The sequence below is a fragment of the Aphis gossypii genome, chromosome 1 (assembly GCF_020184175.1).
Source record: "Aphis gossypii isolate Hap1 chromosome 1, ASM2018417v2, whole genome shotgun sequence".
NCBI lineage: Eukaryota > Metazoa > Arthropoda > Insecta > Hemiptera > Aphididae > Aphis > Aphis gossypii.
The window spans coordinates 51,393,256-51,419,306 of record NC_065530.1 but is presented as its reverse complement, the minus strand read 5'-3'; the positions used below and the strand labels follow the sequence as shown (position 1 = coordinate 51,419,306).

The window sequence follows — 26,051 nt, the reverse complement described above, 5'->3', positions numbered from 1 at the left end:
TTTAAAAATTTTAAAAAAAAAATGTACTTGAATAATATGCTATGAATTAAAATAACACAGTTAAACACAAATAGATATCAAACTTATATCTATATGACTATATACAATATACACTTAATTGAGTCCATGGTTTTTATAACTAATGGCCTTTAAAAGTATCTAATTGTTATTTTTACTAGGGCAATTTACAAAATATTTACACAATTAAGTTTTTATTGTATGAGGGTTGTTTATCATTTACCTAATTTAAAATATATTTCATCTGCATTACTCAATAACTATTAACTAAATAAATAAATGCATAAATCTTAATAGAAAATTTTTGTAACCAAAATCTTACTCTAATTGCTCGGTTTTATTTTATTTTACTCCACTTTTCATTAATATTATTATAATTTATAGTTCTACTTAAATTTTACTGTAATAAGGTCTCCACACACTGCAGTGGTAGCGGTAAAATTCTTTTGTATCGGTGGTGGCGATAAAATTGTGTCTGAACTGCCACCGCTACCGGTGCATTGTGTGGGCACTGAGCACCTTTACAGTGTACATTCCAATTGTGTAAAGAGAAAATTCGGGGTATTTGAATTGAAATATTCGTATGATCTGATCCAAGTGGCATAAACTATTCATTTCAAAATAGACGATATGTATAAAACTACCTATATAGAAAAGTATGAGACATAATGTTATAGCCATAATGTGTCGGTAATCGTAGAAATAATAAGAAGTAATAAAATATAAAAAACAATTTTATTATTTTGTATTTTCGGACTTTTTGTCCGACAGTAAAAATGTACTCGGACTTTTTGTCCGGCAATCAAAAAATGAATCCGGACTTTTTGTCCAACTTTTTTCATACTGGACTTTTTGTCCCCGGACTTTTTGACTGTTTACCGTTATAGCCATATTAAGAAAGTAGATGTCTGTGAATTACGAACTAAAATATTATAGTTATTGTTAGGGCTGGGATTTTGATATAAGGGGATCTTTTTTTCAGGTGTTTTGAAACGTTGCTCTGTGGGTAAGTATAAAATGTGTTATGGCCGTTTTGGGTGATACTGATTATTTTAAAATAATCTTTTATTTGCATTTTTTGACAATTTAAGTGCGTTTCCCTAGTTTTTAGAACATTTTTCACAATTTTGTTCATAAAATCATGGTTGAAATATACATTTTGTGTATTTCAACCATGCATAAAGTGAACGAAAATGTTTACGATTAACAAAAGACTTTCTGCAAACTGAATTTATGTAATAAATTATATAGCACGACAAGTTGTTCTTATGTCTAATCTTCATTATCATCATGGTTCATACCGATCATCATTTTTCTACCACGTGGTTGATATTAGTTATCAATTATTATGCTTATCAGAATGCTGGAATTGCAAAAACTAACTCAAGTGTTAATTTTTATGTTTTTAAATATAATTTTTTTCTAAATATTTAAATATGTTAAAATGATATAAATTATTATTAGATTAATATTAAAAATTTTAAAATGAATAAAACTTGTTCATTGAGACGTTTATGTAACTTACATGAGTATTTAATAAAGCAACACCGTGTCTTACGTTATAAATCAAATACTTGCAATGACTTAAATTCATTTGTATTGTACGATAAATTTATATGTGAACGTCGGTCTCAGTCAAAATGCAGTGTTTTAGTGCAGGTTTCATCGGAAAATTCAATTTCTGATCTATATTCATATTGCTCTAAATTTGGATCAATAAAAAATATATTTCATTATCAACTGGCTGGTTCAAATCATTTTGTGCTTACTGAATTTGAAGACCAATCAGCAGTGAATACATTGCTTGATCAAAGTACACATGTTAAAGATTCAAATGTAATTGCTGTTAGATCACCATTTCTTTGGTTTCGTTCAAGTGCAAGTAAAAAAAGTTCAAAATTATTAAGCACCGATGATAAATTAAACATTTCATTTCAAACAAATCAAACAATGATAGAGCCAAATATAAAAAATATTGGACTGGAAAAACTTGATTCATTGTCTGATCAGATGTTATTATTATTGAAGTGTACACAGCTAAATGATATTGGTACAAGACTGAGGTTTTTAACAGCAATGCAAATTGAAAATTCACTTAAAGGTATTTTTCCTTTGTCAAAAGTATTACCTTTTGGATCATCAGTAAATAGTTTTGGTAAGATCGGTTCAGATATTGACTTAGTTTTAATGGACAGCGAAATCAAAGAAAATAAAACTAGTCGATTGATTTATCATGGAAAATGTGTGTCAAATAGTCGGACACAAATACAACGAAATATTGAAATACTTGGTGATTTGTTACAGTTATTTTTACCTGGTTGTTCAAGAGTCAAACGTATTTCTCAAGCAAGAGTACCAATTGTCAAATATTCTCAAGATTTTGTTGGTGTTGAATGTGATCTAGCAGTTTCTAATGAAACAGCTGTTAATATGTCTGAACTTTTGTACATTTTTGGTAATTTTGACTACAGAGTTAGACCTTTAGTTTTTACCGTAAAAATGTGGGCCAGAGAAATCAATTTAACAAATGATACTCCTGGGAGATGGATAACTAATTTTTCATTAACACTATTAGTGTTATTTTACTTGCAACAAGAAAAAATCATTCCCGACATTCAGACGTTAGTAAAGCAAGCCAGTAATAGTGATGTTCGAATCACAAATGAAGGTATCAACTGCACGTTTCTTAGAGATGTATCAAAACTTCATAAAGATGTTGAAAATAAAAAAACCCTGGACCAACTTTTACTTGGTTTTTTTGAATATTTTGCAACATTTGACTTTAATACAAATGCAATATCACTAAATTTTGGAAAAACAATCAACAAGCCTGAATATAGCGCCCTATACATTGTCAATCCATTAGAAGTACATTTTAATGTTAGTAAAAATATTAGTTCAGAAGAAATGGAGAGGTTCAGGATAGAATTAAGAAATGCTGCATGGATAATGGAATCTTCTTTACTGAATACAAACTCATTTAATTTATTAGATCTATTCAAGGGTTTTGACGTTAACAAAAAGAATCAAATAGTTTTTGAAATCCAACATCAAATTAAAAATTCAAACAGGTTAGTTACTGTCAAAGATTTATTTGATGATTCTCAAACCCAAGAAGACAAAAGACTGACTTAACAGTTAAAATCCAGTGAAAGAAAAATTGTATTTTGTAAATAAAATAAGAATTATATTATAAATTAAAATGTGATGTGACGTTTTTCTTACATTTATATTTATGTGTATTAAACCAAATACTATGTCCTAACATATGACACATAATAGTCTGTTTTATTTATAATAAAATTAATTCCTATAAATCTATTTTTATAATTTAGATATCAATGCGGAAATGCAATTTTACTTTAAAATATTATTCTTTTTTGTAAAAACTCATCCGTTAATTACAATTGCATAATTTTAATTTTTACATTCACTTTAAATTTAGATTCTATAAATAGCAACTCATTACTCATAAGAGTATTTTAATAATCTAAGACCTAAAACTTGTTTAGAAAAAAAATCAATCAAAATAAAATCTGCTAAAATGATACAAAGAAATCTACAAAACAGTTAAATGATTCTTAAGTTTTCAATACACCTTGTTATGCTTTCTTTAGTATTTGCTCATTAGTCATTTAATAGCTGTTCCACATACAATTCTATAATTATAACAATTACTTCCTCAGTCCTCATTAATAGCATTGATTATAAATACTATAAGTATTTACTACATCATTACAGTAGTAATAAATCATAAATTAATTGTTGACATTAAAAATTAAATATGTAAAAAAATTAACATTAAGTTGCTCTACTATATGGTATATTTCAAGGGTATTTAATGTCGAGTAAGTCAGTGAATAAATATGGTAAAATTAATTAATTTAATATTTATATATTTCACAAATAAAACAAAATACTGTTAAAAAATATACTTGATACCCTTCATATAAATAATTTAGCTTAAGTTTGAAGAAGCTAAATTGAGGAAAATAGATTTTCAATTTTCAATTAATCTTCCAATACATGCATAATTAATACAAAAAATGTTTTATAGTATTCAGCTTCCTTATCTTTTTCAAAGATATTTAATTAAAAAATATATATATATTTGTATTATAGTAGGTTGAATTATATTTTACCAAAAGTATTATATATATTTTATCATATACTTCAGAAAATAACACACCTCTGTTATTATTAACATATTAAATTGACCTAAATAATGAAAAAAGTTTTAGAACTTATAAAACAACAATTTCACTCTATAGTAATGATAACCATAAGCTTAGCAATGTAGGATAATGTGGACAATTGTATATAAGGAAACTGCATATTTTGATTCTAGAAATATAATAAAAGCTCATCTAAATAAAATACAACAAATCAAAGTTTCATTTAATTTATTTTAATTTTATCTTTCAATTCAGGATACACCAATATAGTAAACAATATATTTTTAAAGACCAGTTTAAAAATATAATATTTACTATTAAGTATTAATTATGAATACAAGTGTAAAGACCAATATTTGCATTACCTTAATAAAACAGAATATAAATTAATTTAACATTTTTAAGTATAATACCAATGTAGTCAATAGTTATTATTTCATAACATCATGATTTATTGGAAAATAATTACTGAGACCGTGAAACAGATGTTATAGGTATTTTTTCAATAATAATAATTAATAATAATAATAATAATAATAAAAACGGACAGTCTTGAACTTATTGGTACAAATGTTATAAATTACCATTATTATCTAGATGGCAATTTATACAATACATTTTATTGCCAAATTTATTAAATAATGCATGACCATTTGTTTTAAACGTTGTATAATACAAACGAATCAATATAATATAGTTATCTGATTTGGTCGCATACAAATAAAATGAGTTACAAATATAATATATACATAAAAATTTTGTCTAAAATTGATAAAAATTAATTGAACATATTATTCATTAGAATTAAGTTACATTTCATGAATAATCACTAAAAAGATAAAAATTTGTAAGATACCTTAGTAGTATCTATAGAACACTAGACATAATATTGAGAACTAGAACATAAATACTAAAAATAAATTCCTAATCATCAAAAAGTTATTTCTTGATATTTAAATTAAAATGCACACTATTAAGCAAAAAATATAAACTTAAATTGTTTTGTTATTGTTAAATTAAATAAAAATGTGATAATTGAAAATGTTACTCGAAACTTCCCCAATCACGCACACAATGTAGAACTAAATATTATTTATTGATTGGAAGACATCAAGATAAAAATTCAAAAACAACCCAATCAATAATATATATATACACATATAAATGCATATATATATATATTATCTTAATGTATATATATTTATATATGTAAATATATATGTATATATATTTAACAGGATATCATAGAATATATTATTATACATTAAACTATATTATACTTATATATGGAAAAGATAATTAAACTTAAATTGTGATTGATAAGATTTTGAACTAAATATTAATTTGTATCTAAAATTTATGCTTCAAATTCAATTTAAGTCTATATGAATGTGAGAGGTAGATTCGTTTCGATAAAAAATTATTATTATTTTCATTATAATTTAATTATTGTCTAGTTAACATTATTAATGCTGCGTACTTTTTTAGCTACAGCCCTAACACGCTTAGCAGCTTTAGGAATAGCCAATTCTAATTTACGTTTTACACCAGTACTAGTGGATGGTTCCTGATCGTCAGAACTCTTTACTTCCTCAGATACTACTGGTTCACTCTGTTCCATAGAATCCTTGTTAGTGTTTTCTGGAGTTTGGTCACCTTGACTATGTAGTCTAGTTCGTACAGTATTGGTAGTAGAATTTAAAGCAGGTGGTCCCATAGCTAAAGATAGATCACTTGCAGTAGTACTACAGGATGAACAAACTGAAAGTGTAGATGATGAAGAAGCCGATTGTAAATATTGAATTTCTGTCTTGCATTTATTAAGTTCCTATAAAAATAATTATTATAAAGTATTGAATAATTATTAATTTATTTTATATTTTTGTTATAAAATAACAAAGTGTACAATTCAATTATATAAAACATATTATGAGAAATGTAACGTTATGAGGAAGAATCATGGAATGTGATAACTGATGAATGATCTTAGAGCTCTGATCAAACTAGTTAGAATATCAAAAATGTATGTTCAATAGTTTTAAACTTACAATTAAATTCAACTTGAAAATGTCAGTAAAATGTACATAGATTATAAGTTTAAGCAACAAAACAATTGTCCCCGATTCTATTTTGCTTTACATAATAATTGATAATAGTAGGACTGCAGTAAACATTAATTGTGTTCACAGCTATGATTAAAACAGTAACTTAACAGCCTTTATAACAAATTAATTTTTTTGATAATCATTGAGAGATGCAAATACAACGAAATCTAAATAGGAAAAAGAAACATAAAATTGTTGTTTTTCCATGAATATTAAATTAGTTTATGGAATAAAGTATAGTAGATTAGTAGGTATTCATATTATATTAAATCACACTTTAATATGATAAAAAAAAAAATCAACAATACCAAAGTATTGAATTTACAATTAAAGATGTATGGTTGCCAAAACTTCAGATTCTGATACACTATACAAATAAATGTTAAAAAAAATAACTTTAAAAAAGCTATTTACAACTGAAAATTTTAGAACTATTATTTGTATGTGATTGTGAATATTATACATAACTATTTTTCTCTTTTATTATGTGCTGATGTGCTGTAATAATTAATATTCATTTCCCCTGGTAAGCACTAGTTCAGAAATTCCCAACTGTTTAGAAATGTTAACGATTATAATTATGATAGCTATTCATTATAGTAGTCATTTAATTAAAATTAACTGAGTAGCTATATCTTCAATTTTTATTGAACCTTAGAGTCTTACGGCTTTAAAAGAATAAGAGAAGAAATATCTTAATAACTTAGTAGAAGCAGGATGGACTCATGTATGTTCAAAAAATAAAAATTTGATTTAATACTAACTTGTAACAATGTACTGAATTTTCGATTTGTTTCTTCATTTTTCTTATCATATTCGTCCATCCTATTCGAATATTCTACCAATGTTTTATGTTGTTCGGCCATTTGTGATTTGCATTGTTTTAACTCACGTTGCACATTGCCTACTTGAGTGGATGTTCTATAAAATATTTTAAAAGAACAATATAATATTTAGAGAAGCATTAACTTTTACAATTTTCTAATTTTTACACTACAACATGTCACCTAAATTCGGTTAATTTTATTTATTTTATTATTTATAATAATCTAAGGTCGAATAAGTACTGGCAAATAACAATTATCAACTTATTAAATTAAAATATTTATGATCTTTGTCATCCATGTATAATAAATAATATAGTCAATTTATTATAAGTCCGACAATTTCGTAAAAAATTTAAAAAAAAATTTGCTAAACAGTTATAGGATTCACATAACTGTATTTTCCAAATAATTCCATATATTGATGGTTTTGTTAACTGGCATAATGAAGTATTTTTAGATTCTGAACAGAGTAAATCTATGCTATTGATTTAAAAATATTATTTTTTTTATCACTACATTTTGGAGAAATAAAACTGAGAATGGTTTCTGGTAGCAAATCAGATGTTATCAATAAATTAAAAGATAAAAAATATAAATTTTCAATACTTCAATTAATATAAATATTAAGAGTTAACCAAAAACTGTAATACAATATTATCTCATTAAAAGCAGCAATTTAAAAACATTGAATAAATACACTATACAGTACACCCACAGAACATCAAATGTTATTATAGTATTTAAGATTTAGATAAACATACACACCATTTATTTTTAGACATTTTAAATTCAAATTTTGATGAAATTTAATATTTAAACAATTTTGATATTAATAATGATTTTAAAAGAGAAACTTAATCACATCATTGAATCATTCCAATAGAATGTTGGTACTGACTTAAATTAGTTCAATACTTAAACCTACCATATTACTATGATAGAAAAATAAATTTAAAAATAGAATAAAATAACCAAAAAAATAGGCGACTAATCATATCATAAAATTTTAAAATTAAAAATAATTAGTCAATGTATAGTTTTGTTTATTAAATTATTTTTCTTCATATTTTTGATTTTTTTAGTTGTTTATTGAAGAATTTTTTATAATAAGTTTAGATATACAAATTGGAATTTAATATGAATAATATAGTATTATTAGGAGTATAGTAGCATAGATATCCATTTATAGTTTAGTGCATTAACTTACAAATTACAATTCCTACTGATAACATATTTTGTAATTAATTAAATTTATTAGAACCATAACAAATATAATATATTATTTTAAAATTAGAACAGTATATCAACAGTAGTATAATAGTTAACAGATAAATTGTTTTGGCAATAATAATTTTACTTACTTGCGCAATTGTTTCCGTAAATCTAAGAAATCTCGTTCCAAATGACAACTTTGAGACCTAATAAAAAATAAATAGTAAAAGGATCAGCTAATGTAAGGATTTAAATATTTTAATGGTAAGGACTCTAAACTACCCATAATTTATCTATCAACATCGTTTGTATGAGACAAACTTATATAGATAGTATTTACAATAGCTTATGTTCAAATAAAGTGAAGAAATTCATCTATGTAGTGATGGTTTATTTATTTATATGATAAGTTACAGATAATTCAAACCACTGTTTGTAATGATTTATTATTTTTATTTTTCATTAATTGTCTTTTATAAATCAGTGAGTCAAATAAATAAAAACACTACAACAGATATAGTTATTTCCTTTATTGTATAAACACTTGGTAGACCTGCTGTAAATATTGCATTTGTAAATTTGTCCTGCGGAAAACCGTTGTTCTATAGAATCATTATTATTGTACAAAACCCATTGTTGTAATGACATAGGACTACTTTGAATTACAACATTTTTTTTTCTCAAAATTTAATATTTGCTATCTATTCTGTTACAATATGAACAATAAGCTTAAGTGATAATAGATAATATAGTAATAGAAGAGGTTTCCTAGTGGAGGTCTTTTATTGTGAATATAAATTTATGATAGCGATGCTAATAAATAAATAGTAATACATAGATATTAGGAAGTGGCAATTAAAAGTGACAATAATAGTCATTGATAAACATTTTTTTATTTTTTAGATAATAAGTAAGTCAAGACACCAATGTTTAATCCTTTTTTGGGGTAATTACTAAGTAATATTGAAATATAACTAAGATTTAATCTTAATTAAATATCATTTTTTTTCCTATATCTAGCTCCTTTATAGCAATTAAAGTGATTGTGAACAAAGACTATCAGCATACATTTTTAAATATATTATTAAATATTGTAACTAGGAATTGGATTTATATGCAAAAAAATTTCTCAAAATACACTTCTAAAAATGATATAATATGCTACAAAATATGCATTTAATTGCATTTACAACTAAATCGATAATATTGTATTTAAAATGACGTGAAAAATAAATATTGATTCTTTTGGTTCTAACATTTATACTGTGCTAGAAATTATTTTAAAATTTGATCTGATATAAATTAAATTAGCTTTTAAGTTAAGATCTTTTATCAAATCTTAGTATTTTTTAATTGACGAATTATTTCTTTAATAATTGTATTATATAAACTCCTATAGAGTGTATAAATATACTAACAAAAATACCTATTTTGATTTTCAAATAGTAGGTATGTTATTGGCTGTTAATGCTGACCACATTGGATTACTTCTTCCATTAATATCCAATTTTTTTTTTTTTTTTTGAAATAATTTCAAAGTCAGACACATTGTACTTTAATTCAAAAATGTTTTGTACTTATATTTCAGTCATATTAAATACCTATAATTCTTAAATATCTACAATTCATTCACAAAATGTATAAAAATTAAAAAAAATTGAAGTTCTTTTATAAAATATTTTATCAAGAAATTAACAGTTTTGTTTTGAAAAATTACTAATTTTTAATGCATATTAAAGTACTACAAATATACTTTATAGTGCTATAACTTCCAAACTCTAGTAATAACTAATAAGAAATTAAGAAATTAGTTCAACCACAACTAGTGTCTGTAAAAAATATTTGCATGTTATATTATGATAAAATAATTATCAAATATAAGAGAAGACATTTCTAATAACCTTAGATAACACAAAAAGATCCTTAACAGTTTAAAAATTACATTTAGTCTGGAAAATGTTGATATAAATATTTTGTGAAAAATCTTTTTTAAATTACAATAAAAACAATTTGTTTTTAAAACATTTATTTGTTTTCTCAATTATTTTGAAAAATTATTGGAATTATAAATCCTCAAAAGTACCAATATTCAGATCTCGGTTGCAACCAGAAACCACTCTTAATTAAATAATCAAACCATTTTTAATTCTTCAAAAAATGTTTTCACAATAAAAAAAAATATAGTAGTTGTTCCAATCTAAATTTATCATAATTTATTTTAATATAGGCCAGAGCCATTTATATGTTGGGGACTGACACAAATTTGAAATCTCAGTAGTCCTAAATCATAGACCTTATACTAATAGACGGTATGTGGTAGTAGTTCCAGCGTCCACACGTGAAAGCGCTGATCAAGGTAGTACAATGTACACCGCACATGCGCAGAAGAACTACAGGATTGTACAATCATCATAACCGTGCGCCTTATCAATACATACACCACGTACTATTACAGCTAGGAAAGACCACACCACCACATCCGCATCCAACCCGGATGTACTGTCTATTAGTATAAGGTCTATATCCTAAATTACTTAATACAATTCTGTGTGGAAGAAGTTATGAACATAAATAGATTTAAAAAGAAGGCACACTAATGAACTGCACTTTTTAATTAAAACCACTACCTAATGGTTATGATTTCAGATGCAATAATTTACTTGCATTATTTTAATACAATTTTTTATTTTAAAATTCTAGTTAAATGGTATAACTACACAAAATATTTAAACTTTCAAATTCTGATAATTTAATTTAAAACTAAAATAGCAATAAAAGCCTATATAATACCCTGAATAATGTTATTATCTTTAATTTTTAGTATTTTTATAATAGGTAAAATAACTTTAATATTAAAGCTAACAGCATATATTTATTATAGGGTAAATTAGTGAACCGGAAAAAATACATGCGGGTAGTACAAGGTCCACTTAAAAATGAAAAATATACTGAAAAAACAAAACTGTTTAGCATAAAATTAGACCAGGAGTAATGGTGAATAATATACGACATACACTAGGTCGCTATCAGTCGATTGTAAATAATAGATAACTTAAGAAATAGTAGTCAATAACGCTATCATTTATTGTTCCATAAATTTATTATTACTTTTTTAAAATATAAAACTAAATTGATTTTGTAAAGCTTGAATAAGCTAATATTGCAAAAAGATTATTTTTTTCAGCGTTTTGGATTAGTTAAAATGAAAAAAAAACCATAAATTGTAAAGCTAATATAATGTATTTCAGCTGAGGTTCCAATAGAAACTGTAATACTTTTAACTTTATATTTCAATACAACATTCTATAAATTTTAACTTTTAGAAACCAAACAGTTTGTTATAGATTTATAATTGTAATAATGAAGTATTTTGACTTACGTTTTTATTCCTTGTTTAATTTTACAAACACTTTTTCGTAACATGGAACCACATTGAGGACTTTCAGATGAAGATCTTTTACCTTCTAAACTGGAAACTGAACCTTCACGTATCATTAAACTACGTTTTCTCAAACACATACTAGTAATAGTTCTAGTATTAGGCGGACCTGAAATGTTTTGATTATTATTAATCAAATCAAAGATATTAACTATATAATATTTTGCTATTTTAAATAAACAGTTTTATAAATACCTAATGGTGATGGAAATTCATGATAATCATTAGCAAAAAGTCGAATTTCTGGAAGAGTTGGTTCAATTTTTTCCCTAAAATATTCCATGGCCATTGTGGACAAGTCAAATAGTTCATCTGTCACTTTATACGGCCTAGCTAACTTAGAAGTAACTTTTATATAATGTAATATTTTGTACACTTCATCTAAAATCTAAAATAAAAATACACATATTAAACAAATTAATTAAATATTATTTAGAATTATTAATTACCTCTCCAGCAAAAAAACATATATGTTTTCTTTCAATATGTTTACCAAATGCCATACGCAATAATAATAATCTCATGTGAAGTGTTTCAACAATATCAGATTCACATGCAAGTGGATGTTGTCGCCTAGCAGATTCTCGTCTAGGCATTTTTGTTTTAATAATTTGAAAACGATTTAACATTTGGTTTTGCAAACGTTGAAAAGTAGAATTTAACATAGTACTACATACAACATTAAAATGCCGAGAAACCTGCAAAAAATTAAAATTTAATAAAAATCTGAAACATTTAATAAAACAGATTTATTTCACTTACCGATCTTAATTGAGATATGTGTTTGAAATTGGTATATGATAAGATTTTCTCAAGAATTTCATATGGAAGGTCTAGCAAATTAATATGGCTGGAACTACTTTGGCCCAAATTAACTACGCTAAAATTTTTCTCAGGTTTTGTTATAACAACCACTTTGGTTGAAGAACCAGAACTACTACTACTTTGTTGTCTAGTAGATACCATTTTAGATAATGTTGATGTTTCTCCTTAGTAGAAAATATCTGATAAATTTGGTTGTAAATGAACAATCAAACCTAAAACATATAAATAAAAAAAAAATAAAGATTTGATTAATTATCAGAAAGCTGAACTTGATCAGATTATCAATTCAATGTTTTTCTAATTATTAAATACTTTTATAAAATCATTAACATAAACTATAAAAAATTTTACCAAGTTACAAGACATACTCAGACGAGTCATAATTAGAGTTAAATAGTTAAATTTTTATAGACCTGTAGAAATAATTTCAGCACTCAAAAAATATGATCAAGTTAATATGTGAAAATAATTAATTTAGACTCACATAAAAACAAAAAATTACAAATTAATATTTTTAAAATACTAATTATTTATTATAAAATGTATGCGATTGAATAGGTCCAAATTTTTTAAATAATTGTTTTCAAAGTTTTTTATCTCAGTTAAATAGCACATATTAATTGTATAACTAAAAATACAAATATAATATATTGCACTTGCAGATATAGATTTTACATTAACAGAATGAATCATACCAAAAAAAAAAAAAATACTCCATAATAATGTAATAAAGTTTTAATACTTTAGAGTTGTTTACAGAGTTAAATACATTTGTTTCTTAAACCATAAGAAATTATACTAGCTAAAAAAGCAAGCACAATTCTAAATTTTTAAATCTTTAATCTAGCAGTAATAATATAAATCCTAATTAATTAACACAATTAGTCTTATAAATTGCAAAACATTAAATATTGACTTAGGTATAAAAATTGTCAAAACTAGTTTATACAAAATTAAATGTAAAAAAAGTACACCGAAATGATAAAAAAAACTAAATGCTAAATTATTCTAAATAGGTAATAATAAAATCGTAATTGGATTTATAACAAAAATTAACAACTAGTTCACTTCAGATTAAAATTTTTGGGAATAAAATAAAAAAGTATTTTATCAAAATATAAATGAGTTGATTATTAATAAAACTTAAATAATTTTTTTTTTGGTAAATTATATATTAAAAATAACTAAAATGCTGGTTATAAGTGTTATACTAAAAAAAAAAAAAAAAAAATGAAATAATATAGATGGGTAAAACGTAACAGAAGAGATAAATCTCAATATTACATAATATTGATTTGCAATTAAGTAAGAAATGAATTATGAAGTGGGTTAAAAGTTTCACTACCAATAATATATTATTTAATAAATCAAATCATATATAATTATATTAAGCCAACACTACAAATTAATAACAAAATAAAACTTCTAATAAATCATAAAAGTTTCCTGAACAAACCCAGATTTCTGAGAGATATCTCAACAAAAGCTAATACATATAGGTATAGGCACCGATACTTGCGCGAAATGTAAAAATCGCTTCGTCATATATCTCAAGTAAAACAAAAATGTAAATAACTAGTTGACGCGACAGACCAAAAACAACAAAACAATCGAAAAAAGTTCCGTGCGACTTGACAAAGGACTAAAAAGATACACACAAAGCGCGGAAGACGATTCTGCGAGGACGAGACAATGGACCTTTAAGGACAAAGGCTCGCGTTATCAGGTTTTCGGCGGGGGAGCACAGACAGGGTGAAGTACACGACAGGGAGGGGTGGTAGCGACGCGAGGGAGGGAAAAAAGCCTATCGTCCGGTAGAGCCGGAACACTGTTTCGCCTGCGTGCGTATACGAAAATCTCGCGCCCAAAACACAACAACAGCCGGACCGCGGAGAGAACGACGAAAGCCGAGAAAAAGCTCCGGCGGTCCCGAAAGTACAGAGGCCCGTGGACCTTGTGTGCGGCGCGCATAGGCAGATACGACGGATGTCCCGTGTCGCCTATAAGTCAATAGTTTGTGCATCGCGCTTACGCGTCCCGCCGGTAACCCGCTACCGGATGAACTTCGGCGGGCCGCCTGGCCACGGAATGCGTTACGTTACCTGGGAGTCCTGCGGCGCCGCCAGAATAATAATACGATAGCGGACGGCAAATCGGAACGGTAATAGTATTCTAACAAGAACGACGGGAACACAGCAGTGGTCCGCAACGAACGTTTGAAATTCTCCCGAACGCCAAAACACAAGCCTCGGTAACGACCACCAACATAGACGGCGGGGCGGTGGAGGCGCAAGGCTGTTGATTGGCACGCAAAAGCAGTCAGTACCAGCACCGGACCGCGTTATAGTCGCTGTTCAAATGCGAAATGGAACCGAAATGCGATCGCGCCAACACTGTGTCGTGATCGGTGTCCGTACTGGATGGCCGGACGGGGAACGCGAGACGTGTCCCGCGAGCCGTTCGGTGGGCGGGCGGGCCGTTGGTGGGGTACCGACGACAAACCCCCGACAAGAGCCGCTAACCGAGCGATCGCTGCGGCCGCGCAGTGTTGCCAATTTCACGGCGGGTACGTTAATAAAAATTGAAAAGACTGCTAAAGTTGTAGTCTAGTCGTTCACTTCTTTTACATTAAAATAAATGATCGTAGTCCTTCTGCGTGCCTATAGATCTATATTAAACACGGGTTTTCTATAGCTTTGTCTTATAATGGTCTTTAATGCACCTTCTAAACACGATCGCCGACGGACCATAGACTTACAATGCGCATAGGTTTCCATGTATATTCTAGACACGACCGCCAGAGCCACAGCTACCGGCATTACACGTGCCGTGGTCATTTTAAATAATAATATCTACATATTATAAACAATAATAATAATAATAATAGTAATATGGTCTTCTACTTTTTGTGGTTCATAGCGGCACAGCAGAAAACAGCTACCACACCTACCAGTTACCACCACCACGAATATAGGTACGGTACCACGCGCGTCCCCGCCACCACCGTTACCGCTGCCAAGGGGTTATTGGCATTAGAATTTTTTTCTCTCTTCTCATTAAATTCCCTAACCGGAAGCTAAGTTACAATAATAATATAGTATAAACAATATATTGTGTGTCCCTCGACATCGGCTTCGACGGTAGCGGCAATACAGATCGAAGTAGGTAGGTACCTATTACTTTTTTTCCCGCCGTTTTTAAGCGTAGGTAACTACATCTTAAATTCTTTAATTTATCTAAATGTATATAATCACGTCATATCCACTTCATCTGTAATATTCTGAATATTCATAAGACGCATAATGATTGCATAGTAAATACGTATTTGTTATTTTGTTAATAATATTATAGTCATTATTATTAATATAGTACTTATTATTAACCTTAAGTGAACATAATATCACTGTTATATACTTAGACTTTTAATTATTTCCATATCATTATTATGTAGCTAGATACCTAGTATTGAATCTGATTGGAGGTATCTGTAATAGGTATAATAGTCATTTTATTTTATAAAACTACTCAATATATTGTGTTCAAGGTATGAGGTTGAAGTATCTCCGTAGTATGACCGTAGTGGTCATATTATGTCCATATCCATATTATAATTTACTGAACAATATCTACACGAGTCTAGGGTCTAGATGTATCGCGTATGGAATTATAATGGTATATCTATAATATTGAACATAATATTTATTATGTTTAAGTTTTAATTCCATACTTCCATAACACAATAACATATTATGTTTATGTATACGAACACTGGAACGCTTAATGTAAGCAAGTATAGGTAATATTATGCATCTAGTCTAATCGGTAGGTGCCTATAATAAATCGTTGATCACTAATGAATGTACCAAATTACTAATTACCTACCTATTATAATAATAAAGACCTATTTAGGAAATCTAAATATTATGATTAATAATATATTAGAATAACTATTATATTTCTTTTAGTTTATCTATAATATAATATGTTTATAGAGTTTTAGAATATAGATGTATTTTGTGATCATTAATTATGTATTCATATAAGCTTTTAACTGTAATAAAACCTATAATTAGTTAATCTTATCAAACAAAATTCAAAAATCTATTTTATTTTTTGGTAGATATACCATTAAAAAATATTATATGTAATGTAAAATGTTTAAACTGTTATCCATTAAAATGGTAAAATACATTTATACTTATAAAAGCATGTATACATATATGTATCTATTTTAGAATAACAGGTATAGGTCAAATTTTAGTATAATTAGTAAGGTATTAGGTAATTAACATATTGAATTTTATTTTATGTTGATAATATATTTAATGATATTTTAATTATTTATAAATAATATTTATCAAACGTAATACATCATAATTATTATTATCATAAGACATAACACTCATAAAGTCATAACAAATATTATACTTTGTACAGTATAGTGTATTTTTATTTTTTGTTTATTTTATTGAGGGATAGGGTTCTACCGTGCCCGGATACCCCCAGCCTTGAATTAATATAAATAATTCCATGTGTTAGTATTTTACTCATACCTTATGACTATCTAAATATTTATATCTAAACTGAAAAATTGAAATTAATTTTATTAAATCCGACATGTTTTAAGGTATATTTTGGACAACCCCCGAAAAATCATCCAAAATATGCCATTGTCCACTGACTATAGTTTATAGGTATACTGTTTAAAGTTTATGCAATATATTCATAATAAAAAAATTATTCTTTTAAATTAAATTATACAACTTTAAAAAAAATGATATTGATTAGGTATAGATACCTTTGAAAATAGTACCTATTTGTTATCTCAACTATCAGATAAATTCAGTCATTCGGATAATATAATTGGTAGCTATTTGCCAAAATACGATATAATATAATATAATAAAAATATATGTGAAAATGATATTAAGTTTTCTTCATTGAATATTTCATATTTTTTTATCTATAAAGAAAATGCGTTATTGTTACAACTTTACTATAAGCAGATTTATGGTTTTCTTTCACCTAATATTGTTTGAATAAAGTACACATTCATATACCTAATACCTACGTTGTACGTGCTCGCTGTATATTCTTCCTATAGGTAAAATAACAATAATACTGCCATCTATATTATAGACTATAACTCTAGTATCTAAACTATTGTCTAGTTAGTTCTTGTTATTTATCATACGTGATTAACTAACACATTATTTCACATTGTAAACTAATTAAAACGATGAAATAATAACACAATTAAGGTTAACAGAGGTTTAAATGATCTAATTTATTACCATGTTAGTGTTTTAGCCGTTTTAGATGTAAAATAAAATTTGGTAAATTTTATCCGTATTGTTATTGGTTAGAGATAAAAGAAACCAAAAATTTGTGCACCTATTTAATACTGAAATTTCAGTTTTTGGATATCACAGTAACATAATTTTGATTTGACAACAATTGCATTATCTTTTCCATGACAAACCTATTGGTAGAGAAGCTAGAAACAATGCTCAATACCGCCTAAAACATAGCATGGCCATCCCGCAAATTTGATTTTAACCCATGTGACTTTTAATTATGGGGTTTTATGAAAGAAAAAATGTATGCCAAAGAAGTGAATAATAGAGATGAACTTTTAATGCGAATCAATAATGTAGTTGATATTATTTACCAAACTTCAAATTTGTTGGAAAAGCTTGGAGTAAATTACATCGTTGCATGAAAAAGTGCATCGAAGTTAACAGGGGTCACTTTAAACAATTTTTGTAGATAACAATAATATTGTAAGTAAACAAAGTAAAAATAAAGTAATTTGAATGATTTTACAATGTAAAATAATGAGTTAATTAATCATACATGTTAAATAACAACAAATAACTATCAACACCGTTAATCTTACAGTTTTCTCATACAACTCGATGTAACACACCACTTTTTTTTAGTCGATGATTCGAGCGTCAAAAACACGCGATAAGCTCAAACGATTTGACGTCTATTCGTATAAGAATTTTGCAAAAACTACAACTAAAAATGTCTATATTCTATAATGAAGACAGAAAATTGTCATTACCTAACCGTATACTAATGACCTAATTCATTTTAGAAACACTCTGTATAGGTAAGTACTCAAAACTCATAAGCTTATTTATAGGAAGGAAAGTCAAGGAAACGCTTTAATATTAAAATTAATAATAATAATCACAACAATGGCAAAGCCAGAATTTTTTTTTTTTTTTTGAATGCGTGATAGTTCATTATAAAGTATAGCCTTAACCTGCATCCATATAAGCGTGCACATGAGATGTGCAGCTGTACAATCTGCAAACATGTGTACTTATTTTAAATTTTTGATTAAAAAATTATTTATTTAAAACTGATAATCAGTCAATAATTTTTTACCATATATTATGTATACATGTATAGTACACAGAATATACTCCGTTTGCCGAGAAAACACTTAAATACAACTCCCTTGCACACATAGGCGTAAATCGCTGCAAGGGTGCTAAGGGTGCGTAGCACCCTGAATTTTAATGCTATCACTTCGAATTCCGTAATTAGGTACCTATAACTTATAGTGGTACCTGTTATAATTAATAGAGCGCGCCAAACCAGTGCCGTAAAAACCGAATGTGCAGAGTGTGCACCGCACACGAGATACAGGCCTCATACTATATTGCAGGGCCTCAAAAAGACTATAATGAGATTATAATACGGCCACACGGCACACAGGTCCTCTAGATTTTGGTTTGCACACAGGCTTCGAGTAGTTTAGTTACGGCACTGGCGATAACGTGCGTTTTTGTCGCACTATATATTTTGGCGTGCTCTATATTATATGGAATGCTTTTTTGACGCTCGTCAAAACCGCTCTATAGTGTAGCTTGGCCCTAATATATTATAGCAATAATATCCCTTACTAAAATAATTCTACACACCTCGTGCAAAATTCTTGCTCTCGCCTTTATGCTTGCATCCTTCACAAATTTGGTACCTTATGTTTATGACTTGTAAGGTAAATACTAAATATATATTATATTACATTTTATATCATTTTAGAATTTTGCAACCTTTATAGGTACAAATTACAATACCTTAATACATGCGGTTACATCTTACATTTTATATTAATAGAACACTAAAAGCATTTTTAAATTTTCCTACAGTTTTGGGGAGGACAATCTTAGCATCCTGGACCACACATACAGGAACTCTTTAAGTAAGGAAGTATCAATAATACGTTTTAATTAATTAATGTTATCATTAAAATGTATATAGAATACATATAATACACGCAACCACGTAGACAGTTATAATTGTTGATATTATAGCTGGTAGGTATATGTATAGGTATAGGTACTTATTACTTATACTTCTATAGCTATATACATGATGCAATGATGCCTTGCGTGATTGCATCATACCTGCGAAATCGCATAAATGTTTTGCTAAAATGAAAATGAAACAGTAAACATTTTGCGGCTATATTGAGTAAAATCGTAAAGGTGATTACTGATAAATAATTTTCCATTTTTTACAAGGAGTTTTTACAGTTAATATAATATATAGGTTTTTATACAGTCTTATTTACTTAATTTAAGCATTTTATGTCATAAAAAGTTGACTTAAAATACGTAAAACATAATTTATAATTTATATAATAAAAATATATATTGCAATAATCAAAATGTACAGTTTAAAAAGTAATAAAAGTAACTCAAAATCTAAAAAGTATATATAGTTGTCTTTAACTGCAGCCTGCAGGACTGTATAATTTTTATCTTTGCAGCTCATTTAACTTGGAAGTATATATTTGAGTTACTTTAAGTTTAAGCTAAGTGAAGATGAGATTCTTTTCTCCTGAACTGTATTTTTAATTTCAATTATTGATATAAAGTGCTATTAAAATTGTTGATTGCAGTAAAGATATAGTTAAATCATAATAAATAAACATGCATGATACATTAGTATACATTACTATACAATATAATATAATACAATAATATTTTTAGTATTGCCATTTGCATCATGATTATATTGTTTAATGAAGTTGATATATGAAAATGCTACTAAATACGAGTCCAAAAATATTTTTTAAATCATAAAAAAATATTATTACCTATGTAGGTATTAATAATACTTTCTAAAATGAATTATAATTTGTTATCTAATTTTCGTGAAAACAAAAATAAATAAGTATCCGAATACTTCAATCAAATCAAATTATAGTCTATACTTCTATAGGTACCTATAATTTACTTATCTATATATGTTATTACTTATTTGTTTTATATTTGTATAACCAAATAATAAACAACATCCAAAATACATAAGTGGATAAATATTAATATTGTTAAAAAATAAATAATTTAACAAGTAAGCTAACAAGAATATGAACCAGATGAAAATGTTTTTGTTTATTAAAGAATTTTAATAATAGATACATTATATTTAGTATACAATATACACATTAACCTAGTTACTACAGATAAAGGACCAGTATTAGCAATAAAATAAAACTTTATATTTTCATTATCTATCAATTATAATTATTAGTTATATTGTGTTTTTATATTTCTATTATAGTGTGTATGTACTATATAGTATATAAAAAACTTATAACTGGATAAAAATATTTAAAAATTTAATAAAAGGTTGCTTTTAAGTTTGTCATTTATCAACTAAAAAGTATCGAAAATTTACAATTTGGTTTGTAGTTAGAAATAAAAAATAATTTTATCTAAGATTTAAAAATTAATACAATGTTCCTCTTTCTCATATGTAATTCATACTGGTACCAAAAATCTAAAATATATACATTCACAATTATTTTTTATAGGTATTCGTATTTTAAATAAATATTTTGACGAAATTATTCATATATTTTATTATTATTATTAATTATTTTGTTGTAATTCAAGAACATTATTCGCGGGGACTTAAAACTATTAGGCATATATTATGAATTCTATTAGACCTAATCAATGCTATTTTTTAAAATATGTAAATTAGATAATATTAAAATAATACCTATTTATTCAAATAAATTTATTCACACTTTTTACAATTAGGTGGTATTGATTCAAAAATTAATAGCAATTACAAAATATAATACGACTCACTCGACACCTTATGTACAGCAAAGAGACACCCACTGGCCACTTGTTCACTTAGTTTCATTTACTTATTACTTTTATTATAATATATAGGTAGCCACATGCCCACATAATCAATAAAAAACACATTAATTTTTAATTATAGGTATCTAACGTATTAAATAGATACCAATAATTTAATTTAATTTAAATCCACTTCTTGCTAGAACTATTTTTTATAAATATATGTATATAATATAGTATACAATATTACTAGGTAAAGAAGAAAGTATTTATTAAATTTACTAATACTTAAGTAGTTAAGTCGTCAAATATATATTATATGATATACCTATCTATGTTATTTAAAATATAGACTTTAACAAGTAGGTATATCATATATTATGACATGATATGGTATATATCATGTAAAAGTGTATACAGTAGGTATATCAGTGTCTGTCTATACAGTTATATTATAGGTAAATATTGATAGACACATTATAAATAAAAATATCTATGATAAAGGTATAGTTATTTAAATAAATAAAACTGAGTTATTGAAGTATAATCCTATTAAAGCAGAGTTATATTTTCAATGATTGACTTCAACTAAATTCCATGTATCAGTTATATAAACATTAAATTATTAATAATTCGACATATTATTTATTTTTATTTTTTAGATTTTTTTAGTTATGTTAAGTAAGTAATATGTACGAGATATCACGACAAACTATTAAACAATAATATTATCACATTATTAAAAAGACAAATTTGAGCTATTTTTTAATATACTTAATAGTTAATATTATATATTTATATATAAAAAGTATTTTTATTTGCGTTCTGGTAGTCGATGAATCTGTCAACTAACTTACTTAGTTCGATATATATTTAAAACAAAAATTATCATGATTAAAAAGAACAAAATGTTTAAATACCTATCAATGTCACTAATATAAATTATAATATATATGTCTACCCTCATCTTATACTCTCTCCCACTGCAATGTCTATTCTACATACCTATAGTATATTCGCAACCATATTGTAAATAGAAATATACCATAAGGCACAAGGGTTAAAAACTACTGGACGAGAAAAAAGTATCATGTATACTTGAATAAAAAGTAAATAATATATTATGTAATAATTTAATGACAAATTATTTTTTTGAGCATTGTAATTTGTAGTCAATACGATTTCTCGCAGTAAACCGTCGAATGTTGACATCACTATCATAGCGTACACAAAAGTATACTGTGTTTATGTAGTGTAAACTGTAAAGTAAACAAATACAACATCGTTCAATCACGCACATATATAATAATTATTAAAATAATAATATAGTTATTGTTGGTTCAAAGTGGATTTTTTTTCGTATTCCGAAGAGGAATGTCAAAAACTGAAATAGTGCTCGGTGTATTTTTATGTACGGCGCGTACATATAATATTTTCCTGGTGAGTGGTAACAGAAGTTGAATAGTAGTATTATATAGCAGTGCATACGTCATGGGCTGTGTATATACTTATGAAATGTTACGAGTTTGATAGACGAACGTAGAATGTACAAATATACATTCGGAGACACGGTGCACAGGTGTCTCCCATGTGGGGTAGTACCATAGATTAAACATACATAATTCAAAATGTACCTACTCCTTTAAAGCGTTGTAGTACTGTGAACTACTGCAATACTGAATTATATTGTATATATTTTATAAAATAATCGTAATAATATGCTATTAAAATAATTTTAGACATGTTTGTTTATCGGTATACGAGAAAGCAATAGCTTAAACTTTCAACAATCAAATCAAAAATGAAAAAAATTATGTGAAAAAAAAAACGGAAAAAATGCAAAAAATTAGACGAATTTGAGCGGCCGTGCTATTATTACGGCCGCCGTCAAATTTACTGGCGGATCGCCGCAGCGGGTTCAAATCTGCCTACCCTATATTGATTATCCTATAAACCTATCGACTATACAGTTTGAGTTGGACACTGATGTCGAATCTCGATCTCTTAAACCGTTTCCGAACCGCAAAGTATACGGCATTAATCGCATCGATTTGCCTGTTAAATCCTTACGATTCTCGCGTAATACAATTAATATTCTAATATTATCAAGTCTCTGTCCGTAACGATCGTTATTGTATTTATTATGACAACAAATCAATATACGCGCGTGCTATTCGAATGTATCTTTTGAGGTTCAAAAATTAAAAACAAACGCCCGTAATAATATAATAATGCTTGTATCGCGGAAACCGAAACGCGTTATAATAAATTTATAGTCGTGTACTTAAAATGTTACCGTATTCGTGTACGAACACGTACCTATTTTAAATACGGTCAATCAAAATATCGAGTCTGTTTAGCTTCGTATTGTATTGTTACATTACATATTATATACCTATAATAATATATATTTTACACGTATACCGCGTTGAGCTTTTAAAAGAGTGTTATTATAGACTAACAAACTACTACATTATATGTTATAATAGCAGCGAATACTTTATAGTAGTTTGTATAAATCATTATTATCATTATAGCCATCACTTTCTAGAACGTTTAATACACTCACTATCGAGCTAAACCGATATAATAATCATATATAATACATTGTACGCGAGACTCGTGGTCCGGAGTTTAAATATCAAGCGCTCGGCGAACGGGTACGGTCGAGAAGCGTAAAAACGTCGGGAAAACTTTAGAACAAACGTAGGTATCGAAACGACGCGGCGGCGGCGGCAGACGACACGTTTTCGAAAAGACCACTGCGGAAGGGAATTTTTTGATTGGCAGTCTCTTATAGCAGGCTATGGACACTGTGTGATATTAGCTAAATTGGGTAACTTTGGCCTTGAACACGGTCTCCAGGAAGAAGTGGCATACGTTATCACTTAAATAAATCATATCAATATTATCACAGAACAATAAATTTTTATAATTTATAATATTATTCTTTTAACAATAAATCACGGTTGTAGATAGAATGGTTACGCAACGGCCTATAGTAATCAGCCAAAAATACTGAACATAAATGTTCTTATTAAATATATAATAATAATAATATAATATATTATAATATATAACTATTCTTATGTTATAGATTGAAGAAGATAATATCGAAATCGATAATACAAAGGCAAAAAATATGTATACGAAAATAGTGAACGCCATCTTAATTTTAATAGTATTATTTTTATCGTTATCAGTATTACTGTTTATTTATTTGGATAATCGTAAATCGCAATGGATTCTGGTAAGTCACAACTTCCGTGTCAGGGGGTGTACGGACATTGTATGGCTGTGCGCATTTTTGGTTCTCTGGTGTCTGATGGTGGGTAGCTAAATATATGTTATATTTCTATATACCAAAGTTTGGAAAGTTCATGATTTTCTTAAACTGAGTTATGTTAAGTTGTTATGCATTTATAAGAAAAATTTAGAAGTTCAAAGTTGATTTCATTTTTGGTTAACTTTTTATTAAGTAATATACATTTTTTTGTTGATAAAATCACTATTTTACTTATTTTTTTACCAACTTAAAAATATTTTGTTTTTCATTATCATTTTCATGTGAAAATGGAATTGATTAAAAACAAAATAAATTAACCTAAGTGAAAATTGAATTAATTAATTTCATGTTAATTTAAAAATTGTTAACTATTTGTTTGCAACAAATAAATATCAAATTGAATTAAGATAGTTGTTAAATTAACAGAAATTAAAAATTAAATTAATTTGATCTCCTCATCTCCACCTCCAATCATCTTTTATTATAATCGATCCTATCTTGCCTAAAATACAATAGGCCTTCTAAATAAATAGTATATATTATATATAATCATACCTATACCTATATAATATAATGATATATAATGAGTTTTATAATTTAAAGTTGTGTCACTGAATATCCTCTTTTCTTAACCAAATATATATACTAATTCCTGCATAATTTGTACATTCATGTAGCAAGTGATTTACCACTATTTTTTAAGCATATGAAGTGATTTACTGAAAAGTATGATGTACGAAGACAAACTGCATAATATAGGGACTAGTGAGGCACTGAGACGTTAATCTGTGTAATATTTATTAGTATACATGCATCGTACTGTTGATTAGATATTTAGATTTATATAACATTATAAACTTAAGATTAATAATACTTTATATAGCTTATAGTTACAAGTTAACATTACCAACCACATCGCGCAGCAATGATGAATGAATACGTGGTTGCCAAATCCGCTGTATTTATACAATCCATACCTATATTCATATAGCCGTAATGCCGTATACACTATATAGATACGAGGTACCTTAAAGTTGTGTATCAT

The 26,051-nt window shown here is 27.0% G+C and overlaps 2 protein-coding genes and 1 long non-coding RNA gene across 5 annotated transcripts; 2 read left to right on the top strand and 1 right to left on the bottom strand.

Moving 5' to 3' along the window:
* Positions 1-1,380: 1,380 nt before the first annotated feature.
* LOC114131921 (poly(A) RNA polymerase, mitochondrial) lies at positions 1,381-3,226 on the top strand. Its single transcript, XM_027997265.2, has one exon. The coding sequence runs from the start codon at positions 1,504-1,506 to the stop codon at positions 3,151-3,153; it is 1,650 nt and encodes a 549-aa protein (XP_027853066.2). The 5' UTR covers positions 1,381-1,503; the 3' UTR covers positions 3,154-3,226.
* Positions 3,227-4,404: 1,178 nt separating this feature from the next.
* On the bottom strand, positions 4,405-14,982 carry LOC114131865 (F-box only protein 28-like). 3 transcript variants are annotated; one of them, XM_027997194.2, is made up of 8 exons: positions 14,704-14,977; positions 12,539-12,813; positions 12,226-12,474; positions 11,972-12,164; positions 11,717-11,885; positions 8,487-8,543; positions 7,063-7,219; positions 4,405-6,021 (listed from the first exon to the last, which is right to left on the bottom strand). In XM_027997194.2, exons 2-8 carry the CDS (start codon positions 12,740-12,742, stop codon positions 5,647-5,649), a joined length of 1,404 nt encoding a protein of 467 aa, XP_027852995.1. In that variant the 5' UTR covers positions 12,743-12,813; positions 14,704-14,977; the 3' UTR covers positions 4,405-5,646. The 3 variants fall into 3 exon arrangements, with proteins under 3 accessions (XP_027852995.1, XP_027852999.1, XP_027853003.1); XM_027997198.2 differs by lacking the exon at positions 14,704-14,977 and adding an exon at positions 14,058-14,684; XM_027997202.2 differs by lacking the exon at positions 8,487-8,543 and having other exon boundaries at positions 14,704-14,982.
* Positions 14,983-15,160: 178 nt separating this feature from the next.
* Positions 15,161-25,145, top strand: LOC126549472 (uncharacterized). The gene is made up of 3 exons (XR_007603584.1): positions 15,161-15,766; positions 18,544-18,719; positions 24,818-25,145. It is a non-coding gene; the product is annotated as an uncharacterized LOC126549472 (long non-coding RNA).
* Positions 25,146-26,051: the final 906 nt, after the last annotated feature.

Bases quoted from the DNA above. Each gene is read 5' to 3' on its own strand.
- LOC114131865 (XM_027997194.2), bottom strand. From the start codon at position 12,742: ATGGTATCTACTAGACAACAAAGTAGTAGTAGTTCTGGTTCTTCAACC. The intron at 12,475-12,538 runs GTAAGTGAAATA...AATTTTTTGCAG, and splicing joins ACATATCTCAATTAAGATCG to GTTTCTCGGCATTTTAATGT. The intron at 12,165-12,225 runs GTAATTAATAAT...TTTTTATTTTAG, and splicing joins TATGTTTTTTTGCTGGAGAG to ATTTTAGATGAAGTGTACAA.
- LOC114131921 (XM_027997265.2), top strand. From the start codon at position 1,504: ATGAATAAAACTTGTTCATTGAGACGTTTATGTAACTTACATGAGTAT.